Source organism: Dromiciops gliroides, chromosome 3 (assembly GCF_019393635.1).
Source record: "Dromiciops gliroides isolate mDroGli1 chromosome 3, mDroGli1.pri, whole genome shotgun sequence".
In the NCBI taxonomy this organism is placed as follows: Eukaryota; Metazoa; Chordata; class Mammalia; order Microbiotheria; family Microbiotheriidae; genus Dromiciops; species Dromiciops gliroides.
This window is the reverse complement of record NC_057863.1, coordinates 454,877,814-454,898,594: the sequence shown is the minus strand read 5'-3', so window position 1 is coordinate 454,898,594 and position 20,781 is coordinate 454,877,814. Positions and strand designations below refer to the sequence as shown.

At 37.9% G+C, this 20,781-nt stretch overlaps 1 protein-coding gene across 7 annotated transcripts in view; it reads left to right on the top strand.

The window, feature by feature from the left end:
* SLC4A10 (solute carrier family 4 member 10) overlaps positions 1-17,916 on the top strand; it is a 373,536-nt gene extending 355,620 nt beyond the window's left edge. For 2 of the 7 annotated variants that reach the window (XM_043991250.1, XM_043991248.1), the window contains exons 24-26: positions 3,747-3,814; positions 7,487-7,603; positions 15,303-17,914. In XM_043991250.1, the coding sequence (XP_043847185.1) occupies positions 3,747-3,814; positions 7,487-7,603; positions 15,303-15,369 (252 nt within the window). In that variant the 3' untranslated portion in view covers positions 15,370-17,914. Of the gene's footprint in view, positions 1-3,746; positions 3,815-7,486; positions 7,604-8,609; positions 8,650-15,302 lie in introns of all 7 variants that reach the window. The other 5 variants (XM_043991254.1, XM_043991253.1, XM_043991252.1 and 2 more) reach the window with 4 other exon arrangements.
* Positions 17,917-20,781: the final 2,865 nt, after the last annotated feature.

The following is a 20,781-nucleotide window of genomic DNA, read 5'->3' as shown; positions in this document are numbered from 1 at the left end:
ACAAATATTCATGGATTATCAGAACAGTTCTGAGATGTAAGTAGTACATTTTACAGTGGATAAAACTGGGGCTGAGATTTTAAGCAAAGATTTACTCGTGGTCACACATCTTAAAGACAATGCAGGACCTGAAACTGGCCCTTGGTTGGAGACTTATGAGAATTCCAGAGCTCTTTCTAAAACAACTGTTTGCTCCTTGGTAGGGAAAGCTGTTGACATTTTTTTAAAGAGCATTTTCAGGAAACTAAGACACTGAAGATATATTCTTATCTGTAACTTAGATTTGACGAATACAGTAATAAAGAAATGAACAAGGAAAGAAAGACAATAACACACACACACACACACACACACACACACACACACATCAAAGTTAGTCACCAGCTTGACAGTCCCATCTTTCAATCTCATTTCCCTCTACTTCTCCAACATAAACCCATTTGTAAGCCTATATCCCTGCCACCATCACCACCACCTGCCCCACCCACCATAAAGTAAATGCCTTATTCTATGACTATCTAGATGCCACTTACCCTTTGCAGTTTAGCTCGAATCTCACCTCTCCTCCTTTGTGAAAACCTTCATTAACTATTCCATCTCAAGTTTTTCCTTCTTCTGGATCACTTTTTGTCAGTGATGCTTATTGGGCAGTTATAATTTACCACTTTGCACCATGTGTATATGCTTTGTTTCCATAACTATAGTGTTAGCTCTTTAACAGAGTTCTATAGAGCTCACATTTCTTAAAACTCCTCTTTATGCTTTATAAATGTGTTGAAATAATTGGTTGATTGATTGATGATGGGTATAGCACAACTATTCTCAGGTTCCTATTTTTTGCAAAATACCAATATCTGGGGGCAGTAGGTGGAGAAGTGGATAAAGCCCCTAGATTCAGGAGGACCTGAGTTCAAATCCGACTTCAGACAGTTGACACTAGCTGTGTGACTCTGGGCAAGTCACTTGACCCTCATTGCTCCCCCCCCAAAAAAAATAATTAATTAATTAAGAATACCAATATCTGTCCTTAGTCTGAAAACTGCATTGAGCTCCTAGTCCTATCTATTTTAAATGTGATTATTCACTTGGTGATATTTGCCAAGTACTCAGACATCCTTGAAAAAAGAGCTACCATTTATACAGTGCTTTTAAGTTTTGCAAAGAACTCCTCTCTCTCGCTCTCTCTCTCTCCCTCCCTCTCTCCCTTCCCCTCAATATCAATTAATAACATTTTATTTGATCTTCATAACAACCTGATGAGATTAGCACTATTATTGTCACCAATTTATAACCGAGGTTGAGAGGATGAAGTGATACAGTGTCTGAGGCAGTGTTTGACCTCGTCTGTCCTGCCTCTAGGTCCAGCACTCTACCCACTCCTCTACCTAGCTACCTCACCCTCCAAAGCTCTTACTATTCACTATAGAACGGGATTGTGCATGAGGTGGCTGAGCCCCATCAAAGAGGGCTTAGTAACTGAAGTGATTCAAGGACTTAATTGCAAAGCATATTTTTACCTTTGAGTCCTTCCCATAACATGAATTCCCAGAATGGCATGGCAAGGCTGCTTCCTCTAACGTCTGTTCTTCCATAAGGTTGATATAAGTTGGGGCGGTGATTGCCTTGAGGTCAATCCATGTGACCTCTTGTGTCTGAGTAGATGCTCCTTCCAAGAAGCATGCCTCTTTTTTTTTCCTGGTTTCCTTATTGAGATGCCTGAGGGACGCAGCATGCCGTCTCTGCGCTCCTGCAGGCCCACCCAGCTTCCTTCTGGCACTGAAAGCAGCCGATGCTCTGCCACCTTTCTCTTCAGATAAGCATGACTTGGAAAAGCTATCTTTAGAGGTGATGAGTTTTTGTTTGGATGGAATTATGACTTGTATAAAGCCCACGCATGCTAACAAGCCACAGAGTGCAAAATAATTATTGAAAGTAATTTGAGAGAAAAGTGGAAAATCATCTAAGGGGGAAAAAACATACTTGTTCTTAAAGCTTTGATCTCAGTTCTCCATAGTCAGGTTGACTGACCATTGTTAGCTATGACCTCATCTCTGCACAATTTAGACTTTTTTTTTTCTCACTGAAGTACTTGATATTTTATTCAGAGTTAGAAAGAATGCACCACATCTAATGCTTATCCTTCACTGGAGAACCATGGAAAGAAGTGCTGCAATATATAGAGAGCTATTTCATTTGGGAAAAGTTCCTTCAGCATTTGAGTCTTTAATTAATTTCCCATGGAAGTATGACTTTTGAAATCACTTGATGCTTTTCTTGTTGTCATACATTCCACTTTTATTTTACTCATCATGTGACAGGTGTTAAGTTTCCACTTTGGCAGGATACATTTGCTATTCTTCCATATTCTCCATGATGGAATTATAGGTCAGAACAATGTATATGCTATAGCCCTTTTTTTTTTTTTTTACAAACCAGCTATCTCCCAAGACCAGTAAACTATGTCTAAAATGCACAACATTCCTGAGGGTGATTCAAAACCAAATGTATGTAATGTATAACTTAGATCAGATTGCTTGCTGGCCTTCGGAGGGATAAGAGAAGGGAAGGTGGGAGGAAATTTTAGAACTCAAAAAAAATCTTTACATGTAATTGGAAAAAAAATTTTAAATAAAATTTTTTTAAAAGAACCAAATCTAATATAATTTACCCTGAGATAAGTCTGCTAGTAATATAAATGCATAATTATATATTTTTGGTGGTAAGCATAAAAAGCATGAATGAAATCCATCATAAAGTAGTTTTAAGACATTCAAGCTTTGACACTTTCATCTTGGCAACAAATAGAACTGAAATAGTTACCACTGTGGTCAAGAGTTTAAAACTGATGATTTGATGACCAAGTCCGCAATCTTAATGATTTTAAATAGTCCTTAGTGTTTCTTCAAACTTGGGCGATTTAGTTGGCCCCTTTGCAGACAGGCACATGGACTCTGAGTCATAACCTAGAAATGTCTAAATTTTTTCTTATACCCAATACCAAATATAACATAGTATTCTACTTACTATATTTCATAGTAGCCATTAAGGCTAACTTTATCTGGGAATCATAGATTCAAAGCTCTGATCATTTATGTAACAGAGAAAGGAAATACCTTCATCATTAGGAGCCTCATTGCATTCTTATTCTTGATTATTACCTCAGAATGATCTATTTTCCTTTTTTGTTGAAAAGTGAAAAATATGATGATTGCAACAGAAAACTTCAACCATGGGATTTAAAGGTGAAGATGACCCTTGAGAAGGCTCCTAGTCCATTCCTCTAGCCTCTAGGCAAGCCTGCATTTCAATCACCTCAAAAAGAAAACTACTTCCCCTTACTTGAAAAATATATGGAGGAGTACATCCCACAAACTCCCTTGGTAATATTCTGGAATGTAGTCCAAAATCTTGAAGTCCTCATTACATAATGGTAAATTTAGTTCACAGATAAAAAAAATCCATATAAAAACTCTTTTTGAAAATGAATCAGATTCTCCATTGAGTGACATGAAAAAGATTGTTGTTAACACTTAAATTATATCATTTGAGGTAACACACCCTTAATTACTTGTGTTCTTGGTAACTGATGTTTTATTAAAAGAAATCATGCTAACATTAATAAATAAAAACAAAGGAGAGGTTCTTGGGGTTAATAAGCTAGTGAAACATTAATTTATCCTTGTTCTTTAAAGTAAAATGGAGAACTATCAAGTTTAATGTACTTACTTTGAATGTTATCTTCCCAGGAAGAACAAAGTATGTTAGCCATGGAAGATGAGGGCACAGTGCAGCTCCCACTTGAAGGGCATTATAGGTAAGATGCTTTCTTTAATGTAGGTGTTTACTCTGTGACCTTTAACAGGGGAAAGGCACTAAAATCACCATGAATTCTATTCTTGAATGTGAAAAGTAGATAAACTTCTATTGTTGCTAAAAACCAGAGGTGGCATGGGAGTCTGGAGACCAAATTTGGGTTGTAGGCCCAGCTTTGCCGCATTCAACTGTGTAATCTTGGGTTCTGCCCCTCAACAAAGTTATCTCACACATTCAGTGGTGTGAATTTGGGTAAGTCACCTCCCACTCTGGTTGTCAATTCCCTTATAAGTAAACATGTGAACAATGGGACTAATTAATCCCTAAAATCCTACCAGTTTTTAAATCCTCTGGTTTTATATTCTCTTGGGAAGTATCCTAGGTCTGATCCACTCAGAAAATAAATCCAGATTTGTTAAATCAAGCTTCTCTTCTCATCCAACACTTAGATAGCAAGCATATATTCAGTGCTTGCTGTATTCTAGGCCCAATGCTAAAATGATACAAAGAAAGACAAAAACAATCCCTACCCTCAAGGAACATACATTCTAACGAAGAAGACAATATGTAAATTACTAGTAATCTAAATATAGAGAGAGAATAGCTGAAATATAATCTATGTAAGGGACTAAAATTCTAGCTAGTCTGTCTAAAATATTTAATGAGTGGTCGCCAATAAATTATAAGCTTTAGCAAGAGTTAGACTTTTAAGCATTTATTAAGGAGAATAAGAATTTGGTGAAGAGAGAGAAAAAGGCCTAGATTCATTTATCTATCAAAGGAAGAGCAGATTTTAGCTCCACTGTCCACAAGAGTCCTTAGGAAAAAGTGCAAACCACACCTTCCTCAATCCCACAAGCCTCCTGTGCAAACTGGAAATGTCCTGTCCCCACACACACAGCTCCAAGCTAATTGGCTGATAGCTTTGATCAACAGTACCCGCGAGCAAATGTCACTTCCTGATGCCAAGGATCTGACCTCATGGCTTGCTCTCAGACGCCTTCTCCTCATGACGGAGCTTTTCTACAGTAGCTCTCCAGCAGGTGGCATCATTCCAATTGTTACATCTAAAAAGGAAAGACAGAAGGTAGGGGATTGGGAAGAGCCTCCTGCAGAAGATGGAATTTGAACTGTCTTGAAGGCAGCCAGAAAAACTGAGATGCAAAGGTGAAGGGTCTTGGAAGACAGCTGAATGGTAAAGCTTGGAGACAAGTTGGAGGATTCTGTGGCAAACCTAATGGTTACTCACTAAGTTGGTTACCTGGTGAATATATTAACTCGGACTATTTATTTCCATAACAATTATCAATGAGAATTTTCAGTGGAATTTTAGCTCAGTTTTTGTCTTAAAAGACAGCCATCCCAATGAGATCCATAATCCCTTAAAAAAAAGTTTACAAGCTACAGTTTTTCTTTTTGTACCAATTTGCTTCAAGGGTAACTTCTAGGGGGCAGCTAGGTGGCACAGTGTATAAGGCACCGGCCCTGGAGTCAGGAGTACCTGAGTTCAAATCTGGCCTCAGACACTTAACACTTACTAGCTGTGTGACCCTGGGCAAGTCACTTAACCCCAATTGCCTCACTTTAAAAAAAAAGGGGGGTAACTTCTATTGGGCATTGATTATAGCTAATTTAATACATAAATCACATGAAATAGGTCATTTTAAAAGTTTGTGTTGTTCATCATGTCATTCTCCCAAATGTAGCATTCTTCAGAGCTACAAATAATTATTTATCTAGATATTTCAACCCTAAAACTTGTAAAGGATTTGCAGGTATTTCATCAAAAAACTATATTTCTCTCTGCTACAACTCATACCTTATTTTTTTAATTTATGACTTTGTTTTGTAACCTAAATTATAGCTAAATTTATGCTATCAAAATAATTCTAGATAAATTAGAATCATTTAATAAGAAAAAAATTGGGTTTTGCCCACGGAAACAATTTATGTGTGTTGCAAAATTAAAGAATAAGGTAGAATAGAAACATTTCACTTGACAGTGTCAAACATGAAAATTGGATTTTAGGATCTTTTATGATTATTTACCACTTAAAACTGAGCATAAGTAGCAAAAGTATTTCTTTTCCTCTTAGGGACTTTGTGAGAATCATTGTGATGTAGTCAATATATAATCTGAAGCAGAAAGACATGATTTCATGTCCTAAGTATGGCATATATTTGCTGTGTGACCCACAGAAGACCCACACAATTATAGACTTGTTAGAGCTTATCAAGTACAGTCTCCCCATTCTACAGACTATAAAACTGAGGTCTGGAGAGGCTAAAAATCGAAGGTTTTTGAGAACAAATATTGTTTCATTTTTCGGTCCTTGTATCCTCACTGCCTACCTAGCACAGTGCCTGGCACTTAATGCTGGTTAATTGACTGACTGCCCACAATCACACAGAGTTAGACATCTAGTTTTTCTTCATAAGACCATTGAGGAAGAGGGAACTAGAGAAGGGCTTCTTAAACTTTTTCCACTTGTGACCCCTTTTCACCTGAGAAATTTTTGTGCAACCCTGGGTATATACGTATATAAAATAGGAATACATAACCTTTTACTGTTGTCAAATTTTACATGACCCCCGTATTCAGTTACTTGACCCCCTATGGGGGTCACAACCCACAACTTAAGAAGCTAGGAACTAGAGAAATTGAGCCTCAGCCTGAAGATATTAATTTATTCATTATGCATGTATTAAGTACCTACTGTGTACTCAACAGTGTTGGGTGCTGAGAATATCAAAGCAAAAGAAAGAAAGAAAGAAGGAAGGAAGGAAGGAAGGAAGGAAGGAAGGAAGGAAGGAAGGAAGGAAGGAAGGAAGGAAGGAAGGAAGGAAGGAAGGAACGAACGAACGAACGAACGAACGAACGAACAGTCCTTTCTCTCAGGGGGCTTACATTCTACTAAAAGCATAAAGAAAGCATCTGCTCTTCTCAACATGAGGTCCAGCTGTGACTTCTGCATTTTCCAGCATTTTGCTGTGGCAAGTCATCCTATCCTGTCTGCTCAGCTTCTGTAAACTCCCTTCCTGTGGTCCCTGTCAGCAGCATTCTGGCTCCTTGCCATTGCCTTTTAATTGTGTGCATTCTTGAAGGAGAAGTTATGGACCATCCAAAATTTGATCTTGAGGTGCTACCTTCCCAGAGGGCAGAGACTCTATCTAAGACAGCAAATGTCATGACAGGGAAGGTTCACAAGGAGAGTTCTTGGGTGCATGAACCAGAGAACAGAACTAGAATTTGAAAAAGAAAATCATTGCCTATTATCAATGGTTTACATGCCTGGGATATTTGGAATTGGCTTTGGATTTTCATTTTTCATGTTATTTGGTTTGAAATTAAGAATCACATTGAAGGGGCAGCTAGATGGCGCAGTAGATAGAGCACCAGCCCAGGATTCAGTAGTACCTGAGTTCAAATCTGGCCTCAGACACTTTAACACTTACTAGCTGTGTGACCCTGGGCAAGTCACTTAACCCCAATTGCGCCGCGAGAAAATAAAAAAAGAAATGTAAAAGAATCACGTTGAAGACTGCAAAGGTTTCTGCTATAGACAGTCTGTTGATATCTATGCTTTTGTTGCATTTTATATCAGTAGTGGACCACCAGTGCTGGCAGCCTAATTAGTTATTTTTTTTTACTTTTGTATGAACTCTCATCTAGAGATGATCCATCTGTGATCAACATTTCTGATGAAATGACAAAAACAGCATTGTGGAGGAACCTTCTGATCACCTCAGAAAACTCAAAAGATAAGGAGTCAAGCTTTCCTTCTAAAAGGTTTGAATTTTTTTAGTAATAACAGCATGATGTGTTAATCCCAAGCATTTTATAACCTCAGATCATTAGCTAACGGGGGAAAAAAAGATCAATTTAACATCAAATTGAAAACTTAAGTTCCTACAGGGAAATCTTGAAAATTGAGGCATAAATTATGTTTAGAAACAAAATTAAGATACTTCTAAAAATTTCTTCCTCAGACCAAAACACCATTTGAAACATTTCCTAAGCTCTCATTTATTCATCTGAGCTTCCTATAAAGTTTTTCCCTGACCTGCTTCAGGCAAGAAGCAACACAGATATCTGATGATATTTTGTAGTTCCTAACTACCACCACTGCCTCTTCCCCTCCTTCCCATGTTCCACATGCAATGGTTATATCGGCTTCCTAATTTTACCCACTCCACCCCACCTACTCATTTGGAGACCCTTCACATGCTGCCCACTAGAAAACTTACATCTCTTAGAAATCCTATTCTCTGGGGCAGCTAGGTGGATAAAGTGGATAAAGTACTGGCCATGGATTCAGGAGGACCTGAGTTCAAATCCAGCCTCAGACACTTGACACTTACTAGCTGTGTGATCCTGTGCAAGTCACTTAACCCTCATTACCCCACACAAAAAAAAAAGAAAGAAAAAGAAAGAAGAAATAATCCTATTCTCTCCCTTTCTCTGTGTGTGCTCAGGCACATGTATGTTACTTACAGGCAACCTCATGTGCATGTAAAAAGCAGATATTTTGCCCTTGAATTCCAACATATATCTGATTTTTCTGATGAATTTCCTTGACTTCATAACTCAGAATTGAAATCACCCCACCTTCCTTGATGCTAAAACATAAATGACAGACTGGGGCCATGGCAGTATTTTTTTCTGCTTGAGAGTGATCAAGGGATTCAGGAAAACTAGCTGCAATGTTTGCTATAATTGATATCTTCTTTTATTTCCATAAGTTTTCAATTAACTTTTTCTACTTGATTGTTTCATATTACATTTCCGTCATAAGCTCCCCTTCCTAAATCACTCTAGAAGCTGATTCCCCAAAGGTAAGACCCTCTCCCTCAAACCTATTCCTTGATTGCATCCCCTTATGTTAAATGGTGTCTTCTAAAAACCCGATCAGCCTCTGTATTCTGTGTAAGTTTTGGGGAGGCAAAAGGCATGGAGTGCCCTAGTTTCAGGTTCACATCTTGAGCTGCAACACCCTGGGGCAGTTGGCCAAATGCTTCAAGGGGGTTTGGAAGCCCACTTAAGCTTTTACCTATTCACGACAGTGTAGACAAAAACCCTCATCCATCAATTAAGCAATGTTCTTGCCATGCTATATTTAGCAACTTAAACCTGGTATCAGTCTTTTTCGCTTTAGAAGGGGAAAAAAAACATCTTGATTTTTTTTAATTGCAAAAACTCTGCACCTCCCCTTTATGCATCCAAACATGCATCCAAACAAACACCAAGTCTTGCTTTATGGAAATGATGGAGAACATAGGCAAAAGAGAGGGTCTGCTTGACACTTTCCAGAAGGAATAGAGAAATGGTAAAAACCTGCACCTCTTGTTGCTGATTTTTGTCACCCCAAAATAGCATGCTGCTGCTTCAATGTTGTCTCTCTTCTTCCACTGCATAAACAAGATACACAAGGAATCCAGAAAGGCTTGACTTCAGAGGCTCATAGACCAGCTCACATCTCTCCTTTGCTTTATTTTATATATATAAATATATATATTTTATTACTAAAACACTAAGCGATTTGTTGGTTATTACCACAGACTTTTTATTGCTTGTTCTCTGTTACTGGGGCCAAAAGTCTTTGTGAATTTCTCCACTTGGCTCCATAGAAGTGACTTTTTATTCTAAGACATATTTAATTTCAGTATCCAAAGTAACCCTACTATGGTGTAATAGAATGATCCATAATGCTTCTGTGATGATCTAAGAGTTTTGGAGAAATATTGAAGGGCTCTTGAAAGGAGAGCTGTCTGTCTATTTTCTTGAATTGACTGATCCTAAAGTCCTAATAGTAAAAAAAATTTTTTAAAGTCTTTGTAATGACATTTCACTAGTTTCAGTGTCAAAGGACAGGCTTGCAGGCCAAAAATGAGTGTTTTTCTCTTTTTTTCAAAAAGCATTTATTAAGCACTTACTATGTGCCAAATGAAATGCAGGACAAGGAAGCTATGCAAGGAAGGAAGGACAATCTGGTTTATAGAACTGCTTACTTTAGGCACTGTTGTGTGTCTTCACGTATTAACTAGACCAGCAGTCTAGACTGTCCATCTGTTTAGCTTTGACTCAAGCCAACAGCTAATATGTTCTAATGCTGTGTTCTAATGTTAAGTGTTCCTTAAACTAAATACCAGACTCAAAGTTTTCAAGTAATGTCCTTTATAAGAAAAGATCTATTTTTTAAATACTTCTCTAAATTACCAACGAATTTATAGATTGACTTTGGAAAATAATTCAAAGTAATTTTTAATGCATTCATTCCATTTTAAAGGAATCATTTTGGAGTATAGTCAATAATGCCCATTCTTAATGACCAGTGATTGGCTTTCACTAGTGCAGTTTCAAAATATTTCTGGAGTAATAGCTGACATTAAAAAAAATACTTTTTAATGAATTAAGTGCTTTCACATACATGTCCTCATTTGATAAAGCAACACTGTGAAGTAGCGCAAAGTATTATTATCTCCATTTTTCAGATAAGAAAACTGAGGACCAGAAACATTAAGTGGCTTATTTAAAGTCAGATGATTAGTAAATGGAAGATCTGAGTCTAGCATCCAAGACTAGTGACACCTAATATAGTCCCTTCTCATTTTACCACACTGCATATGCAATGCAATGCAATACTGCATTGAAGTAAAGGTTCAGCTAGTTTCTCTGCATTCCAGAGCATAAACCTCCCAGGTAAAAACTTCATGAGTGTCCTTTAATGCTATTCAGCTGTATAGCTATGGAATCCCAATAAAAATAGAGATTCTCAAGAAATTCTGAGAACAGTAGCAACACTATTACACTCAGACCAAATGAGGGCATCAAAGTAGGACCAGGTGGTATACGACAAGCTTCATTCATTCATTCGTTTGTTCATTCATTCATTCATTCATTCATCTGTCAATACAATATTTATTGTGTACCTTCTATGGGCAAAGGGACTGTGTAACTGTTATATCCTGGCATAACTTGGCATGTCTCTTGGTCTGAAAAGGCCTCAAGGTAGGGTTGGCAGTTGAGGTCTTGGATCTTAATCACCTTGAGAATATTAACATATTGGAGTGCCTTTTGTAAGTGAAGTTAAACTGTTGTATTTGGCAATTGTTTCATGTACTTTCATCTATCAAATACTTCAGAGAATACTAAAGGGAGATTGTAAGAAACACCGTCAAAAAGCACATCTGATAAAAGGATTTCATTTGTATCATGTGGAAAATACAAGTGATATACAGGTATTGACTGGGAGCAGCCCAATTTATTAGATGGATCATTTGAAATAAGTCCCATTTAAATTGCAGTATTTCAATTAGGGACAGTATGAAATGGATTATCCCACAGAGCTATTGTGTCCTATAGTGTTTAAAATCCACAGATTTCTCATTAAGTAAAGTACTAATTCAACTCAGTGAAACATGAAAATAATACTAGATAACATAACCTGGGGTGCTTCCTAAATGAAGACTAGCTACGTCTAGTTCTTGAAGTCATCCTCATCACCCCTTCAACAAATACTGTATCCCAATGAGTTCCCTTTTGTTTCTCTGTTCTGAATGTATTTCAGACAACAAGAATTTGTAAATATGTAATAAATGATGCAAGGTAGTTAAGAGAACCAACTGTAAAATCCATACCTAAAACCTAAAATCTCCACTGCTATCATGAATGAACAAATCCCTAGGTAGGATTGAGTCTGAGGAGTAGTTTTGAGAGTGGGTTCTCTTCCAAACTGAAATCCATTGCTTCATGGAGACTGCAGAGCATGGAATTAGAAGCTATATCAGGAACCCTCTGCTATTCCTGCTAAGCAAATGTACATAAGAGTCACATATCAAGAGAATTAGAGATGAACAGCTAGGTGGCTCAGTGGATAGAGCACTGGGCCTAGAGTCAGGAAAACCTGAGTTCAGATCCAACCTCAGACACTGACTAGCTGTGTGATGCTGAGTAAGTCACTTAACCTCTGCTTGCCTTAATCTACTGGAGAAGGAAATGGCAAACTGCTCCATTGTCCTTGCCAAAAAAAATACCATGAATAGTATGGTTGATGGGGTCACAAAGATTCAGACACAACTAAATGACTCAACAACAGTTAGAAGCAATAGTTTGTTTGTTTGTTTGTTTGTTTTTAAATAAGAATCAATTATTTGAATGCCTGGAGTACATTTTATTTTTCTCTGAAACATTTACTCCAATTGTATCCTGATGTTTCACTTTAGTCAATGTCCTATCATCATTAATTATCATAAGGAAAAATATTAATATTTCCAGGCAGTGAGGAGGAGCTGGTAGAGAATACCTCTCCTATATATATCACCAACTGCCTTTTGGAAATCTTGAACTGAGTGTTCCTTAGACATCTCAAACTCAGTATATGAAAATCAAAACTCTTTATCTTTCCCCCCAAGACCTCCATTTTTCATAATGCTCCTGTTACAATGATCCTTCCATTCACCCTGGTTTTCAATCTCAGGAAAATCTTCAACTCAATCACTCTTGCCCCACTTAAACATCCTGTTGCCAAAACTTGTGACTGGAGTTCAGGAGAGACAATATCTGGATATATATAGATCTGGAAATTATCTGCATAGGAGCTAATGAGATCATCAATAGAAATGGAGATGGAGATGGAAAGACAGAGACAAAGACAGACAGAGACAGAGAAGGGGGAAGACTCAGACAGAGACAGAGAACAAAGAGACACAGAGAGAAGAAAAAACCCCAGATAGAGCCTTGGGGAACATTCATGATTAGTGGGTACAACACAGATGAAGATTTAGCAAAGGACCCTAAAAAGGAACAAATCAACAGGTAGGAAGAAAACCACAAGAAAGCAACATCATAAAAAAAAAACCCTAGAGAAATGAGACTATTCAGAAGAAGGTGATCAACAGTAGCAAATGCTTCAGAGGTCACAGAGGATAAGGATTGGGTAACAAGAGTTGGCATTTAAGAGATCGATGGTAACTTTGGAAAGGGCTGTTTCTGTTGAATGATGAAGTCAAAAGCCAGACTGCAGAGGCTTTAGAGGGAGAAGAAGAGAACTAGAGACACCTAATATATGGCTTTCCAAAGGAATTGAGCTAAGAAGGGGAGGAGAGATATGGGTTGTTAGCTGGTGAGAAGTGATTGGGAAAAGTGAGTTTATTTTAAGAATGAGAGAAAAATGGAAGTTGTTCATGGGCAGAAGGGAAGGAAACAGTAGATAGTGAGAGACTGAAGGAAGATAAAAACAGTGTAGATGATAGTGGGGGTGGGGAGGACCTACTGGAGAAGACAGAAGTGTGATAGGTACCATATTGCATATAAATCTATATAACACACAGACCCTGGCATCTCCCAGAGACATCCTCCAGAACAACATTAATGACTGCTAGACCTCTGCCTCTTTAAAAGTGGATGTGGTGCAGTGGATAGAGCACCAGCCCTTGAGTCAGGAGGACCTGAGTTCAAATCTGGCCTCAGACACTTGACACTTACTAGCTGTGTGACCTTGGGCAAGTCACAACCCCAATTGCCTCACCAAAAATTAATCAATTAATCAATGCTCTAAAAAAAAATTAAAAAAAAATTAAAAAATAAAAGTGGAATGCATCCCAAGTGCAATGTACAAAGGAAGAATGACTCACTTAGAGTTAGGACTCAAGGAGATGTTCTATTGGAAGGCAAAGCCATTAAAACTTGTCACATGGAAAGAATGGCAAGAGAAGAGATGTGTAGATAGAGGATTTAAAAATATAGAATTAAGGCTCTCAGCACATCATGTGCATACTGTCATCCCTTCTCATGAGAAAAGCAAATGAAAGAAAAGAGAGTCGTTTCGCTGTGACCTGTAAGTGGTATGTGCTGAGGCATGTGGCAGGCTCCAACCCAGGGTGCCACAGATGCTCACACTAGCTCTCAGAGATCTGGCAGACTGCCACGAATGGCAGAAGCTCGGGCACTCCTTACCTGATGGTGCCTGGTGATGGTGACAACTGAGAAGGGCTGTTTCTAGCAAAAGTGGAAGAATAAAATCAATCTAAAGCACTTTCAGAATGCATTTGACAATGTGAGCTATTGGCCACGAAGGAAATCAGTAGCTTGAGGGCTAAGAATCGGGATTAGGGACATGCAAAATCTCTCCAGAGCCAGGCATCTTGGTCACAAGTGAGATTCTGACAATAGGAGTCCCATCCCAGATGCTTGGCTGGTTACTGTAGCAGGAAAAATTATCTAAAGGCCCAAAAGTAACTAAGTCTTCACTTCATAATCCAATTGAAGCAGCAATTATTAAATACCCACTGTGTACAAAGCTCCTGCTAGACACTAGGGATACCAAAAAAACAAACAACAACAACAAAAAAGAAACCAAATCAATCACCAGAGCTTACATTTTATGGGGGAGGAAGAGGATAAAGATGTAAACAAACAAATCTACACACAATAATTTGGAAGGATAGCACTAATAATGGAAAGTCATGAGCTGTGTCTTGAAGGAAGCTAGAAACCCTAAGAAGCCAAGGTGAGGAAAAGAGGCAGGTGTAAAAACACAGAGGGCTGGGACTTCAGGTGAGCACCCATAAACCCTGTCCCCTAGAAGCTTATAATTCAGATGTGGACATAATGCATGCATGCATTTTTTTATTAACATCTCCCAGTCAACCTGCTCATATGATAGTGGAAGAAGTTTTGAGCTTGGGAGGAAAAAGAAAGAAAGAAAAGGGGATAGAGAGTGTTTCACTGTAAGGATAGGTTATTAACAAATTGAGTTGGAAAATAAAATAAAAAACTCTTTTCAGACTGCAAATCCAGAATATAAGTGAAAGGAGTGGCTATTCTTCTGGTTATAAGGCTTTGTTTTCCCAAGTGGACACCACCCAAGTGGAGGACAGGGTTTTCAGTTTTTTAATGGGGTGGGGGGGGGAGGCGGCGGTGTAATGTTCTCCATAATAGAGATGTGCCCTGAGGGACCAAGACATGTTCCTCCCACAAAGCACCATTCAATGAAGGTGGGAACAAACCACAAACCGAGGGTCAGCATAACCAAGAAATAACAACTGTGACTTCTTGTTTGTTCCATTTAACAAAGCGTCAGTGTTGTCTGAAGATGGTCTCATGACGGGTGTTTTCAACAATCATTAACAATTTCATTTGCCAAAATGACAAGTGTGTGAATCTTGCATGCTTTCGGATCTGTCTGAAAACTTTCGATTTTATTCATTCTTCCCTCTCTGAAATTCTGGCCCATGGCTTGTATCCCACCCAGTTCAGAGTTGTATAATTGTTGCTGGTCAGTCTGTGCTATGTAGCATGAAAAATCAATGCATCTTGGGGTAGGGGAGGGAGCCTGAGGGTTTGTTTTTTGCTTCTGGTTGTTTTTTGGTTGTTTTTTTTTTTTTTTTAAAGAGGGCGTCTTTTAAGGAGAAGGGAAGGGGATCAGGCAGTTCTTACAGAAGGTATGGTGGCATTGACAGTAACAGACTTTTCCTTTCCCCCCTTCCAGCACTGAAGGCAGAAAAGAGAAGAAAGCTGACTCAGGGAAAGGTGTTGACAGGGAGACTTGTCTATGACTTGTTCTTCAATTTATTTTTACAAACATACAAGAAGAGTGCCACAATTATTAATAAAACTGCTTTGATCATGTATTGTAAATTCTGTCTCTCATCCCAAACTCACGCCCACACTGTAAGTAGCGCAATACTCATTTTGTTCCTGTTTTAAACTTCTGCACGGTGAGACAACCTTGTGAACATACCTGGTAGCCAGTGCAAGAATCTATGTGCTCCTTGCTGGATGAACCATTTATAAACCTTAAATTCGTGTCATCAGTCTCATAAGAGCAATTGCTTTCTGAGAGAGAGAACTCATGTGAGTTGACTTTTATTTTACTACTTTCCTGGCCTTGTGATGCCTATAAATTTCATTCATAGGAAATGTGAAAGATAGCCCTACTTCTTTCTGATTTTTATAGCTTAGCATTAATGACTTATTTCAAAAGACCCAAATCAAAAAGTTAGTCTGAAAGCTCTTTTTTAAGGTAATTCTATTTGTGCTGTCTTCCTTGATTCAATAAAAGGCATTTAATATTTTAAAATTTGTATTACCTGAAGCATAAAGTCATTTGGGGGAACCAAAATAAAGAAATCTTTTCACATCTTGTTTAAAAAAAAATGACAGTCATTGAAGGGAAACCTTTAGACAGCATTTATTCACAATGTGCATTGTGATCACATTATCCAATATGGACCAGAGGAAATGCTAAAAACAAAGAATCAATACTTTTATAAGCAGTTTGGGGATGTTTTCAATATAAACTTTTGTCTGAACTATGTGGTTAAGTTTCTTTACCTCTGACACCAAGTTTTTTCCAAATCAGCACTTAATTACATACATACAGCATTCCCCATGATGCATCATTGTATAAGTGTACAATAACTACCACTGAGGATCCTGCCCTGTTTCAAATTAGTTTGGAACCATGTTCTAATGTGAGTTGACAGGTGTCCAGTTGTGAAATTTTCCTGCAACACTTTTATACTGTTCTACTAAAATGCATGCTGTCAAGAAATAAACCTCAAACTGAACATTTCAGCTACTGACCAGGGGAATTTCCAATTGATATTTCACTCTTTACCAAGCTTATAGAAGAGGGGAACGCTATTTCTGATTTTGGAGTACTATTTGAAAGAATAACTTTTTAATTAATTTTTAATGAAGCTCAATAATGACAGCCTCTAATAGACATTTTAGTGTTTGGGGATCCCAGCCCATAGGCCACTGAGCTTATACTCTTTTTAATGTTCACTTTTGCAAGGATTCAGAGTTCTTCCAGTTCATTAATTACTTTACTCAAAGTGATTTTGTTTTGCATACTCGATGTGGGGGGGCGGGGAATCCTTTGATAATGAAGTCAATGAGCAGTATTTTGTAGCATTCTCTTGACTATTGTAGTAGTCTTGAACTTATCACTTCCTAGAAATTTCTCTCATGGCCCTTTAAGCAGTTATTTAAATGGAAACGAAGCCTAAAGGATGCAAAGAAGGATTTGCATTTGATAACAATAAAAATATTGTATTTATAAATGCCTGAGACAAAGTATACAAACTTTCTGTTCTAAATGCATTGTTTTCATGTATTCAATAATACAGATGCTACTTTGTAACATTCCAATTGGTTTATTATTTAGACTAGAAATCCTTGCCAGTCAAGTCCCCAAAGCAGCTTCCTTGTGTTTTGATATGTTAATAACTCTTCCATTAAAAAAGAGATCATAGTGAAGTGAAAGTTTCACATGATCATCTATTAGACTATTAAGTGATCATTGTATCCAATGGCATTCTGTGTTTTGGAGCATTTTTTATAGTCACGCTGTTCTTGTGTGAATTTTAATGCTATCCTTATGTTAATCCCAACATTTTGAAATCACACAAAATATAATGCAAATGTAGTGGTATAGATTTACTTCTAATTTCATATTCCTGGTCAAAATTGCTGAATTTCTTGGATGTAATTTATTACAAAGTTTAAGTAAAGTGTACATGTGAATAGGATATTGTGTTTTTCACAACTAAGAAATGTTATGTGGAAATAAATATTTATCCTAACTAATTTCCTTTCACATTTCTATATTATGTTGAGTGCTTGTCATTTTGGGGACTTTTTTTTCCCTCTCAGTATTCATCGGTCTATCAACACTGCTAGAATTGTGAATGTCACTTTTCTTACATTTTCGACTTAAAGTTAGGAAAACTTGAATATTTGTCAGTGGGCATTTCGGGGAACATTTCATTGGCTATATTCTGCCTAGAGAGCAAATGGTCAGAGCCATTTGAAGACAGTTCAACCACTTGCATTGAAATAGTCAAACTAGTAACTTCCCATTTCTAGGAGGAAAAAGGAAAGCTGTTCTAGAAGCAATTAAATTGACCTGGTTACCACTTTGAACCACTGACATCTTTAAATGAATTGGAAACAATTGGGTTTGATTCTGTACATTATTGGGCATTGGGCCAAAAATAAAACCCCCAAGTTGTTTTTGTTTTCTTTTGTTTTACCAGACCTATGATTTCATTGGTATTGGGAACTGTCAGTGAGGAAAATCCTTCTTCTAAGTTATTCAGAAACTGCTCAGTAATATATAGACTCTTTAAAAGTTCTTATGAGGCAGTAAGAGAGTAAGTGACCTGTCCAAGGACATTCAGCCAATATGTATCAGGCGGATTTGAACCCAGGTACTCTTGGGCCCACTCTCTATTCACTCAGCCATGCTGCCTTCTACTAAAACATATTTTTTTAATCAGTCTCTCTTTAGATTTATACCAAGTTAGTTCAAAGTACAACCTGTATTCTGTGAGTATTCTTTCTGAGTATTGCAGGCTGCTGGTTAACTAAATTTTGTCTTATAGAATCTTCAGTAAAGGTATAGATTAAACCATCCCACCTTGACAGGTCCTTTCACTATTCTTGAATATCTCTAGAAAAAGAACACATGCTTCTTTCTATAACCTGGTCCACAATTAACGTTAATTCACCATTAGGAGGTTCTTAAATCTGGTTTTAACCATGTCTTAAACTCATGTCTTCCTAAGGTTTTAGTGAGGCAATTGGGGTTAAGTGACTTGCCCAGGGTCACACAGCTAGTAAGTGTTAAGTGTCTGAGGCTGGATTTGAACTCAGGTACTCCTGACTCCAGGGCTGGTGCTCTATCCACTGCACCACCTAGCTGCCCCCTTCCTAAGGTTTTAAACAGCACCATTGCACTGAGGCTTTATGTTCAGCTTATGATCTAATTAGACCCTTGGCTCTTTTTCAGTTTCCTTTGTACATTGCTGTTACAACTTGGTTTTCCTTCTTAACTGCAGTGGACGTCTTCCACTCACATTTATCCTTTTTTCCATTATCTGTTTCACTGTAATGTACTCACTGGCATTTCTTCCTCTATGTCTATCTCAGGCTTCTTCATTGCTATGAAATCATAGCATTTAGAGCTAAAGATTGTCTACTCCAACTGCCCCTTTTTCAAGATGAATAGAATGAAGACAGAGAAATGAAATGATGTATCCAAGATCCCACAGGGAGTAGGAACTTCAGAGTTCCAATCAAGGCTCTCTGATTCCAAATTCAGACAGAACTATGGCTGCTTTATGAACAATGCTAGATGCTAACAGTTGGAAAAAAAAAGGAGATCATTTAAAATAATATAGGGATCTTCTCACGGCCTAAGATAATGAGTCAAACCATTCCTTTTCCCTTATAATTTATGGTCAGCCAATCAACAAGCGTTAATTAAGCTCCTACTATGTGACAGGCATTCATTTAAATACAGGGTGGGCCAGAAGTCACAAATATTCAATAACTCCTTTATCTTTTGTTTTTAATTTATAATACCATAGCATCATGTAGGAAATGAATTTACATTGTGTGAAAAAACAAATCTCAAATATGGCAAAAAATCAAGAAAAAAATAATTTTCAAAGTTATTAAAACATCAGATCCCTTTGTGACTTTTGGCCCACCCTGTACAAATATACATGGGAGAAAATCTCTGTCCTCAGGGAGTTTATAGTCTACATGTAAAGAAACCATAACATGGAAATTGTATGGTTAATATTTAAGAATAAGTGACAACACCTGACCTTATGTGCAGGAGTCCCACAACTAGAGGTGACTAAACCCCATCTTGAGCCTTCCACTAGGGATTTGGAGTGTGCTTCAAGAGCTTAGGTTAGCAGGGGATGACCTACAGACCAGCAAATAAAATCCTCAAGATTTCACTATAGGGGCAGCTAGGTGGCACAGTGGATAGAGCACCGGCCCTGGAGTCAGGAGAACCTGAGTTCAAATCCGGCCTCAGACACTTAACACTTACTAGCTGTGTGACCCTGGGCAAGTCACTTAACCTCAATTGCCTCACCAAAAAAAAAAAAAAAAGATTTCACTATAGTCTTGGATCAGCTGGTAAGATGATACCAGTTCATACACATGTACTTGTGGGCTGCTTCAAGGTCTGGAATCAAGGAAGAATGTAATAGTTTAATAACATTCCTGCATGTATGTAAAGATTTTTCTGTTCATTGGTATTTTGATCATCAGTATTTTGAAACTGCATCCCTGTGGGTCAGCTGTGAGCTAGTTGACCATTAAAGATAATTTTGTGCAGTGTAAAATGACCAGTGATTATTCCTTTTTATTCCAATAATTCATGAGTGCGCGCGCGCACACACACACACACACACACACACACACACACACACACACACACACCTTCCCACCATTCCTGAAAACATATTCATATATCTTTGTATTGCTAGCATGAGTTCAAAACATCACAACTTACATTTATAGGTTTTCGCCCACATCTTGTTTTTGTTTTTTTGGTGGGACGATGAGGGTTAAGTGACTCGCTCAGGGTCACAGAGCTAGTGTCAAGTGTCTTGAGGCTGGATTTGAACTCAGGTCCTCCTGAATCCAGGGCTTGTGCTTGATCCACTTCGCCCCCTAGCTGCCCTCCACCCACATCTTATAGGGTATAACGGCAAGAACACAGGCCTTGGGTTTAGAAAACTTGGGACTTGAGTCTTTGCTCTTCATTTATTAGCTATGCAACCTTGTACAAATCATTAAGCCTCCGGGTGCCTAAGCTACATCACTCGTCTGACAGTAATGATACCAATCCTATTTAGGGAGAGGGGAATGGAATAAGCATTTGTATAGCATATCTTAGGTGCCAGGAAGTGTGCTAGGGGCTTACATACATTATTTCATTTGATCCTCACAACTGCCTGTGAGGCAAGTACTGTTATCATCCCCATTTTACATGTGGAGAAAGTGAGGTAGTCAAAGGTTCAGCGACTTGCCTAAGTTAATTATCTGAGGCTAACCATCACCATGCCTTTGGTACTCATGCAGTGCTCTGAATATATATATTAAAGTAGTGGAGCAGTATATACTAGGATAACAAAACATTTATCTGTAGTTTAAGC